The 11,119-nt window shown below is 40.5% G+C and overlaps 1 protein-coding gene across 2 annotated transcripts in view; it reads right to left on the reverse strand.

Annotated features, from left to right (window-relative positions):
• hip1 (huntingtin interacting protein 1) overlaps nt 1-10,875 on the reverse strand; it is a 56,640-nt gene extending 45,765 nt beyond the window's left edge. The window contains exon 1 of one of the 2 annotated variants that reach the window (XM_034096778.2): nt 10,591-10,875. In XM_034096778.2, coding sequence (XP_033952669.1) covers nt 10,591-10,704 — 114 coding nt within the window. In that variant the 5' untranslated portion in view covers nt 10,705-10,875. Of the gene's footprint in view, nt 1-589; nt 1,127-10,590 lie in introns of those variants that run through there. The other variant, XM_071205207.1, reaches the window with a different exon arrangement.
• Between the last annotated feature and the right edge of the window lie 244 nt (nt 10,876-11,119).

Genomic DNA, 11,119 nt, shown 5'->3' on the forward strand with positions numbered 1-11,119 from the left:
CTGAACTTTTTTCCAATGAACCAGCAGCTGGACACTGAGCCGTGAAAAGAAGAAAGCTCTGGGCAACAGAGGAGCACATCTCAGACATTTTCACTTCTTGGACCCAAAAATAGACCCAGAAGCTGCAAACCTTAATGTATTAATGCCCCATCCACAACATAAGATAAAGTAATGATCGTTACACCAGCTCTGTTTACCAGTCTTTGTACAGTGTAAGTAAAGAGAAGCCTGGGATCTCAGTGTCTTATTCTGGCTATTTCCACTACATTTAAGTGGACTCAATCTGTTCTCACATTAAGCGAGGACCCTGTGGACACACTTCAAGGATAGCTTTTTAAAACATTCATGTCTTCTTCGTCACAATACAATTCAAACTTCCCACAGACCAATTTAGCTGCAATAACCGTCAAACAAGTCCCTGCGTGCCTAGAGCATAACTTGCATGTAATCGGCCCATGTGTGTGTGTGTGTGTGTGTGCGCAACAGGACTTCTCGGACACCACCCCCACTTCCAAAAAACATGCAAAGCCTCGGTGTATCTGTTGCTGTCGGTGAAGATAACAAAACAAATCAGTTCTTAAGCACTTACAATTTTACTGAGATCCATGATCGTCCCGGAGTGAAGATCCGTGGATCCGGAGAGCAGATATCCTAACGATTTAGTAACGGGAACGCGATTGAGGCAACAAATGCATTTGGGAGGAGAAGGGGGAGGTGGAGCGGGCTGTTAGCTCAACATGTGTCCCGATTTGGTATTAAAATGCTCCCCTGTCTCTCCTTCCTTCCGCGTCCCTGTTTTCTTTTTCTCTGCGAGCCCTACGTGCTCTCTTATCGGGGAGGACTTCCAGCATCCGACCGCCGAGAAGCAGAAGCTGTCCGCGGGGAAAACACAACAGGAGTACCGCTGATAAACCCCGCTCCTTCCCGCTGCACGGTGAAACCCAGCCTGCCTCTATGCATCAGCCCACATAGAGGCTAATACGTGGGGTAGTAGAGGACCTTTATTTTGCAAATAGCCCGCTCTCTTGTCAGACAATAGTAGCATGGAGCCTGCAGAGAGGGATGGCTTAAAACCGGTGGTTCCAAAACTGGGGTCCGGGGACTGGTGGGGGTCCGATAGGAGGGGAGGTGAAGTCCAGGAAATTAGAAAACAGCTGCATTTCCTCTGTTGCTGCCTTTATCAGGGGGTGGTGTGATCTATCTGTTGATTGGGTCACCTGACCTGACCTCCAGCAGAAGACAAATTATTACAACTACTTCACCAATAAAAACACTGATGCAAATATGACGCCAATATTGTCATTGATTAAAGGGTCATTTGCAAGACAAGGTGTTTAGACCCCTTTGCATCCTCTTCTGGAGACACCTCACAAACACAATATGTGAAACAAGTGGCTATTGTTGTAACACACGAACATACTGGTTAAAGAAAAAAACACGACACAACCTATTACCTGTTTAAAGTAAGGCAATCCCTTTTTCAAAGCAAGAAGGCCTGTTTCAAATGTGAATTACCTTTGAGCAGAAGTGGAAAGTGACTAAGTAGATTTACTCAAGTATTGTACTAAAGTAAAATGTTGAGATACCTGTACTTTACTTGAGTATTTAAATGTTATGCTACTTTGTACTTCTACTCCACTACAATTCAGAGGTAAATCGTGTACTTTTACACCACTACATTTATTTGTTACCTTTAGTTACTTTGCATATATGGATTAATGATGTGAAATATTATCAACTCTTTAATAAGACTTTAGTTACACCTGGAGTAAATTCACAAGCTACCTGGCCTGCAGTATACACAGTCATTAAAACTAGCTGCACCTTTACCAGCTTCAATAACACTTTGATGCATCATTGACTATAATAAAAACATATAATAAATATGATTCCGAAATTGACCAATTTGTATAATAAGTACTTTTACTTTTGGTACTTTAAGTATATTTTGATGTCAAAACTGTTGTACTTTTACTTGAGTAACCTTTTGAATGCAGGACTTTTACTTGTAACAGAGTATTCCTACACTCTGGTACTTCTACTTTTACTCAAGTACAAGTTCTGAGTACCTCTCCCACCTCTGCCTGTGAGTCATATTTTGTGTGTGTGTGTGTGCGTTTGCGTGTGCGTGTGTGTGTGTGTGTGTGTGTATTATTATGCTTATGGGAACACATGAAGCCTTGAAATGAGCATGCTTTAAAGGTGCAAAGGAGGGAAAGCTCAGCTTCCATCATGAGAGCAATTCTAGGTAACTGTTGCCCCCATCTGGTTTCTCTGAGACTGTCAACCTTCAATTTGATGTGAACCATGTGCATCACGCAAGTACATGTGTCACAGACGACACTTGGACATGTAGGAAAATGTGTAGATTAAAAATGAAAATAGTTGATCGCTGAATAAAAATGTAGCGGCTTCAGTTTCAACATTGTTGTAAATAATGAATGCACTAATCCAATTTATTTACCTTTATAGCTAGAGTGCTATCAGACCTTTTTGTAACCAATTGTATTATAATTGTTGAACAGAAGACACTTATGTATTCACTGATATAGTTTAAAAAATACAGTTAGCAAATGTGGAACCCAGCCACAGGCAAACAAGTGCCTTACTCTTTTCCTCCCACTTCTTCAACCCCTAGAGACCATTGTATTCCTCATGGAGGTGGTAAGTTTATAACTATCACCCACATTAGTTGTTGTTTACCCTGCATGCTGGATGCCTTCACACACACAGTATTATGCTGACGATTGTCTGGGACATTTCCTGGAGTTACTGTGAGAAAGGATATGACATGAGATGTAGACGGACAAATGCTTACAAGAGCTCAGGGTTGACAATCATTGCTATAATATATTAGATCTAAGTTAAGGTAAGATGTGATTTGTTGATCCCAAATTGGATAATTGTATATACAAATGCTAAAAACACATTTCAATGAAATGCTGTCCAGTTCGAAACCACCACTAGTTACATTGACACCTCTAAGCGTGTGTATACAAAAAGGGACCATTACAGGTTTTCTAAAGGTAAATTCAACTGTAAAGGTTTAGCTAATAAAGTGTTCAAAGAGTGTTTATTTAAATAACCAGAACAAAATTGATGTGTATTACACTGCACATGTGAACATTCAATTGACATTCTAATAGCAGCAATTTGATACAAAATGTGTTCATATTTTGGGGGTTTTAAGTGAAGGATAAAGCTTGAAAGTTAAAATATTTTTATTATTATAAGGAGTAATAGCTGTATAAGGTTTTGTAATCCAAAGTAGTTGTTTTACATTTGTTATGTAGCCCTCACCAAGTTTAAATTCAGTCCAAAGCTTCTCTATACAATCACAGGACATCAGCTGATCGACCGAGGCCAGGCCAGCAACAATAATCAATATGCTACTCATTATACCATCGGGGCTGCGCATTAAAACTCCAGGCCGCTCAACATAAACTGTCTGTCTCCAGACAATACTGGCTCTTTTCCACAGAGTCTCTGCCCTTCCTGGTACGGCGTGGGCCCATCGTTGTGAGGGCAGCAGCCTCACAGAGCATTTCTCACATACAGCGGTCCCACTCTGTCTCTGCCTGGCTTCTCAGTCAAACACTCAAAACCCCTTCCCCTTTTTAATAAAAGTTTAAAATATGTCATTTTAAATGATGGTTAAAATCTTCATCACCATCTTCACATTCCAATTAGGTTCTCAAAAATCTGATGAAGCATTAATGACACATCTTCACTGAGACAAATGAAAATTAGGTTTGTGGATGAAGTTTAAATGAACTTGCCCATTTAGGCTGGACACAACTAATGATCATATCATTTCTTCAGGTAAAAAGGTTGACATCACACACTCTTATGTTGGATGATTTTCAGTGTTTAACAGCAACAGAGAGATTTGATTGTGAAAGTCCAGGTAGAATTAAAGTGTCAATACCACATTTGTTATAAGAGAAAAATATTGCTGTCTAAAGGAAATGTGCAAATTCCTAACTGTGGTACGACAGATGTATTTGGGATATTCAGCTGAAATCCCTTATACCATTATTTTCTCTATTAGGTATAACTTTAAAAAGGTAATTGCAGTAATAAAAGTGATCCACATTAATGTCCTTTGAACCCAAACATGGTGTGTGTGGAGCACAGGGGTTAAAGTCCATAGATGTCTCTTCCCCAAACACTAGACAGACTGACTAAGGTTGTGTAGTTCCTTAGGCAGACTGTGTGTATAAAAATGCAAAACCTCAATAAAAAGCTGATCCAGCATTTTGTACACGTTTCTACCATCTGTACATGCTATAGGATTCTTTGGCTCAGACGTCTGACACATTTCTGCTTGTGTCCTCTGTCCTTATTTCAGGGGGTTCACCCCCTCAATCAATACATGTACTAGTTTTGGTCTTTTTTGACTAAAATGTCTGTAGTCGAGGACAGCCCTACCTATTTTGGCCATAAAAAAGCGATCCCTTCAAATGTCATTACAAAGTGTTTTGACACAACTTATAATTGTAAAATATACACATTAGTATAGTGATATATTTCTTTCTGCCATATCTTTCAGCCATAGTCCCTGCAGATTGTACATGACTGAGGAATGTATTGTATTCAAATGATTATTTGAAATGAGGCCACTCATGTTGCAGCAGGCTAATTTACATACCACGTGCTCACATCCACGATGTAGGTTTCAGTCTGACTTTTGACCTTTGCTGCATGTGAAACAAAAAGCATCACTCCATCTCTGTCTCGCTCCCTTTCCGCTTTACTGTCCTGTAAAACACAGACGAGAACTCCAAAACAATCTGTATATCAAAGCCATTGTTAATGCCGCCAGGAACTCATCGGTGCACTTTGTTCCACTTACTGACCTGTCACTCATGTCCAGCTCTATTATTCCACAGCCAGTCAGTGCAATGAGGCCACAAACCACCGCCTGCTGTTTCTGCTGCCTCAGTGCTTTTAATGGTCTCGCTTTCATGCTTGCATGCTCGTCTGTGAGTGTACTGCATGTATGCGGATATCCCTTCATAACTTCCCTGCATTTTTAATTACAGGATGTAAAAGAAGCAAAGGAACACTCAAGACAATGAGCAATGGAGGGAAGGACAACAAGGCAAGGAGAAAGACAAAGACAGTGGAGAAAGAGAGGCAGAGAGACGGGGTGGTTAAAAGATTATTGTCTATGTCCGCCCTGCTGAGCCCTGCTTGTGCCCGAGGGCCAGGCCCCACTCCTCCCCTGAATTCCACAGCTGCCAGGCCACCAAACAGCATTATAAGAGGGTGCAGAGCGAGGGGACGAGGGGTGTCCATCAATGCAGGTTCACACATACTGTACACCAATCAAGATTGGGGATACATGTCCAACAATGGTTACTTCTGCAGCTGCTAAGCGGTAATACGTTTTGGAGTGATCTATTCATTTGATAAGATGGAAATAATCATTTACATTTTCTAAAGTATTCCGATTGAGCACACATTATGTCAGCTCTCACACCTAAACATCATGTGTTGCAATATAGAGTGCGTAAAAAAGCACACAGGCAAAGTTGAAAAGGCTTGCTAAAAAGTATTGAATAAACAGATTAAATCGTTAGCTAAGGGATGCACAATATTGGATTTGACCAATATCTGATATTCACAACTCCTTTTGGCGATACTGCTATATAAGGGTATTTATTTTGAATAGCAGAGCACATCAAGTCTGTACTTTTTTTGGAATCAACATGATATTACTCCTACTCTAAATTAGTACAAATGCTTTACATATTTCAGCTTGAACTCAATAAGACATTGACTGAATTAATAAATAAAAAATAGCAGCATTATGTAGCTATTTAAAAAGAAATTAATGAATGAAAACTACACTTAATCTGAGCTGCAACCCTGTTACAGCCAGGTGATGTGCAAACAAACGCACTATTCCTACGGGCAAAAAATATAAGAAGCTTCAGTCCGAATGTTGCCTCTTTTTAAGACCAATGAACGAGGCTGAAAGACTGACAGGCCTATATCCTAAAAGACAGACTAAAATATGAGAAATAGATTTCTTTATGCTAAATGGAACCTCCCCACTGCATACATACTTGTTGCACATCCTTAGTCAACAGTTTGTGTTGCATGCAGAAATGGTTCATGTTTATATTTAACCCTTTATGGGCAGCTGACATGCCTTGATTGTGCATACCTATTAAATAATGTCTATTCATTTATTTAATTAATGTCTGAACACACTCTATCTCAGTGGTTCCCAAACTTGTTGTGCCCAAGGCACACCAAAGGACAAGCAAAAAATCTCAAGGCACACCTATTGTGCAACATAGCCCTTATAACACGTGTTATCACTCATATCATGTAAAATATCTGTAAATGTGCATAATTATTTACTAATGCCAAATAAAATGTGACAAAGACAACTATATTACTCATGAAATATTTATTAACGAAATATTTCAGAAATTAATTTGAAACTGTATCAAATTAGGCTTCATCAAAGCAGCAACACACTCATTTAAACCAGACAGGTCACAACATTAAAAATGAGGCAAAGGAAACTCAGCAGAAATTCAGCACAGAGAACTGTCAATGCAAGGAAGCTGCATTGTCCATGGTCCTGAACTACAAATTATAAATGTAACATTTCAGCAATCAGCATTGAAACATGTGCTATTGTAAATATTTTGCCGACTTACAAATTAGTGAGATACATGTGCCTGTCGGGGCGCGCAGCATTTTGTAATCCTTGGTGGCACTGAGGAGAGGGCCACTCGCAAGTCCTGTTCAACAGAGAGCCGTGACCTCCTGCTGTTCTTCATGTAAACCAGAGTAGAGAACGCCAACTCCAGAGATGGAGTCGTTACTAAAAAAATGTAATATATTACATATTACTTTTAAAAAAGTAATATATTACACTACTTCGTTACTATCTACAAAGTAACTCGTTACTTTACTCGCCGAGCACGAACGAACTGCGCATGCGTGAGTGGCAATAACTTTCCTTACCAGCAGACGGCGGTAGTGTGTATTTGTCATTCAAAACAGACAACAACCGGAAGACAGAGAAGAAGAACAGACTACGTGATATAAACAAACAACAAATAGCGTGTGCGGTAGCTTCACCTTAGCATGTGTTCTTTGCAGGTGTTTGTTGAGGTTTGACGTGGTGTTTACAGCAGTGGATAACAGCTTCTGGCCTGGACACAGTTTGCACCTCACCGTCACTCACATTCCTGTTTATTCTTCGGACGAACTCAAAATAATGGGCATACCTCCACCCGTCGAATGTTATCGCTGACTCAGCCATGTTTATGCAGCACTGCACGTGGAGATGTGGACGCACAAGTCACGCAAATTACATACATATAAACCTACAAAGTACTGATATAGTAAATTAAAAAGTAATTATTTTTGTGTAGTTGTATATTGCAATAATAACGTATGGTTGTCACAAAATCCCACGGCACACCCGGACTTGCCTCACGGCACACCGTTTGGGAACCACTGCTCTATCTATCAATGGTTCAAATGGTTAGATAAACCTGAATGGTTTGAGAGTTTCTGCTACTCTAATATAGCAGAATTGCTATCTCGACCAACCATAACGACAGTTTAATGAGTGACTATACTATACTGTACATTCACATCAACTGCCAAAAGTGCATCTTGTCAAATAAAGACACAAATAGGAAGAGTTGCATCCGTGGGGACAAATAAATGAGAAGGAGGCGGCTGGCAGCTGTTCTTATTTTAAGGCCTTCAGTAAGTAACATACAATGTGGTGTGGCTGATGGGCCCAGGCTGCATATGTCCCAGCTGAGAGACTGGTGCCCCTGAAGTTTTCCACAAGTACTAATTATGGTTCGTATGGGTCCAGAGATTACTACCTACACCAGCTTCCAAATGAAAAACCTCCCATGGCCTGTGACAGCTTGGAAATAGTTCCACAATCTATGATGGAGTTGGCATCTCTGACATTTTAGAGCCTTAAGATAAAGATTACAACATACTGTACGCAGTGTTTAGTCCTAGCTTGTTATTTACTTGTTGTTTGTTTTTACTTCTTTGAGAACACAATAGAAGACTAAAACAAGTTTGAGACAAACAGACCACAGATTAAATCCCCTAAACTCTAAATTAAAGAGTCAGCTGCTATTATGAGTCCAAACATGTCATTAAAAGCAAGAGTTGTGTGCTATCCGGCTGCTATGGTTCGTTCTTTTTATAACCCTGTGTGGACACTATGACAGACAGGATTTTGAACACACCCTGGTTGTTTACCCAACTAAACAGAGGGATAGGCGAGCACTTCCCAGAATCAGCGTTTTACATAACTAGGGATTTAAAGTAGGCGACCCTGCTGTCTGCAGTGCACACTGCTTACTGTGTATTCATATGTTTGTAACTGTAGAACATTGAATTCAGGTTGCATGTTGAAGGACAGACTGTATGATCTACTCACCCTTTGTACTGTCATACTGCTAAGTGATTTCTACACACATGCAAAGGGCTGCCCTCAATTAAAGAAACTTTTAGTGGATGAACAATCATACTATTTTAGCAACTAATCAAAAACTTACATTTTAGAAAGATCATGAAGACTGTGTCCTATAAAACCACTTTAACAGATTACCATACCATGTTCACAAGTTTCTTATGTCATTCAGCTTTTTAAAAAAATGGCATATCTAATAAATAAATCTCAGTTCACTAAAACCAAAACGATCAATTACTCCACAACAAGTCGAATATATATATATATATATATATATATAAATATAAAGGTTATTCCGCTACTATTTGGTTATCACACTCACATAATAGCTCCCAACTTCAATATCTCTACAAGTTGATTTTCTAAGTGTTCTGTCAGTAAAAATATGGAAAAACCAAAAAAAAAGAATCAAAAGACTAGGCTTTCACTGTACATTATTGATGAAAAGAGAAGGCTGGAGACATGCAGACAGGCAGATATGCGGGCAGACAGGAGGTGAAAGCCAGCCAGCCACCCAGCAGATTTAGGCAGCTTTAAAGCACAACAGATCAGATGCGATTATCTCTCGCTGATCCCTGTAAAGTAGACAGCAGATTCATTGATTCCTACACCGCCTGCTCTGGATCCCCCATGTCAAAAATCAACTGCACCTGAAAAAAGGAAACTAACAGTAAAAAGCTACAGAAGCACTCTCCTCAATCACAGCATTACAGAAGAGAAAGCTTTTGTCATTGGAATCAGTTACAAAACAGCTGAATCGCTCATGCTTTTGGAACATAAATATCAGCGATTCAAACGTGGATTTTTTTTCATGAATATTTTCACCCTCGTTTGAAAGAGCCATTGCCACAACATGTTATCAGATCTTAAAAAACTAATGTGAATCTATAAGGAATTCATCCATTTTTTTGTTATGCAATTGCAATGTGATTCAAGACACTGAAGGGAAGGGTAATATTTGCATCATTATTCACATTTCATTGAAACACATAGTTGCTCAGCCCTAAAATGTATTGTGTTGTAACCTGGACAGCTTTGACACACTTCCAGAGGATGTGTGATATCAGGAGCCTTTCAGTGACCTAGTGACCAGACTTGGCTCACATAAAGCCATGCATTCTCCCAGCAACTAATCCATGCTGCTACTGTCACGGATGAGAGAGACGTGGGGTACTGAGAGTAGGGGGGGGGGGGGCTGTAAAGAATTACCCAGACCCAGAAATGCCAAATACATACTGTTCAATTTAGCAAGGAGAAGCACGTTGCCACACTACCACAACAGTTGGTGCTGCCTTGATTCATCTGACCTACTTTCGCCCGCCCCCTCTTCCCTCCCCTGTGCCTGGTTTGGGGAGAGGGGAGGGAAGACCACCAGGCAGGAAGCAGCAGGATCACAGCACAGCAGCAGCCTACATAATGTACATATGCTCACTGGGAGAGCACTTCATGCAAAGTCAGACGTAGCTCTGGAAGATACACAGCATGCATTATTCATCAGCAGTCATGGTGGAAAACTAAGCACAACAAACCAAAAACAAAAAAAAGTCCATAGCCTATCTCCTTTGTAGATCTCATCTTGGTCATACCATCATCCCATGACTGAAGGCCTACAGAAGGCACTGAAGGCCTACAGAAGGCACTGACAGCCTGTCATACATGACATAGATCCACAAAGCTTCAGCTCTCCTCCCTCTTGTCTGGTTTATTCTGCAGATAGCAGTTGTAATTCAAAAGGCCATTGACCTACATTTCAACAGCTCTTTTGTTGTACAGTGGACTCATTGGTATCTCTGCTGATCCCAGACACACTCAGGGAGAACAACACTGGAACAACTCATTACCTGGATCAAATGTAAAAACAGTAAAGTATCAAAAACGAAGGAATTCCTGCAACATGTGGTTGATGTGTTTTTTTTTAGGATCCTTAGCTGCAATCTGGACTAGAGACAACATCTCGAAACGCATAGTGCGATTAAGAGCAGACAGAAAACATCCCGACATGACTACTATCCCCCACCCACCTTAAAAGTGGCTCAAAGCCAGGGTCTTCATCCAACGCTTTAAAGAAAATAAAGCTATCATTACTTTAATGTGACAACTGTGCTCCATACCTGGCCTTTTTCAAAGTTGTCCTTCTCCAGCTCCAGGCTGTTTGCCCCAGTCCGGCGGATCACTTTGGGGATAGCGTTGGGTACTTGCTGCATGGAGCTTTTCACTCGATCCATTGTCGTATTTTTTCCACAACGGCGAGACAAAACTAAAACGTTCACCCGATAATCACGCTAAACTGTAAAAAAATAAATTAAATAAAAGCTGAACTAACTATGGCGGGCAGCAGTCCATGCTGTGCTGGACTCGTCGCCCCGTTCCCTGGATCATTTGGCCTCTCCGTCCAACACCCAGTCAATGACAGAAGTCTGAACCTAACCAGCGTAAAGCCCACCAGGCTTACTGGAAGTGGACCATTCAGCTTTTCAAAATAAAGTTCCTAATGGCCTCCTTATGGCTCTCAATTGCAGAGGTGAAGGAAGTAGTCAGATCGTGTAGGCCTACTTAGTATTATTTATTTACCTGACACAATTATGTAATCCAATGCCATTGTGTCTGTAGTATGTTTCTATATATTTATGTAGCTGAGTG

The sequence above is a fragment of the Pseudochaenichthys georgianus genome, chromosome 13 (genome assembly GCF_902827115.2).
Source record: "Pseudochaenichthys georgianus chromosome 13, fPseGeo1.2, whole genome shotgun sequence".
NCBI classification, from domain to species: domain Eukaryota; kingdom Metazoa; phylum Chordata; class Actinopteri; order Perciformes; family Channichthyidae; genus Pseudochaenichthys; species Pseudochaenichthys georgianus.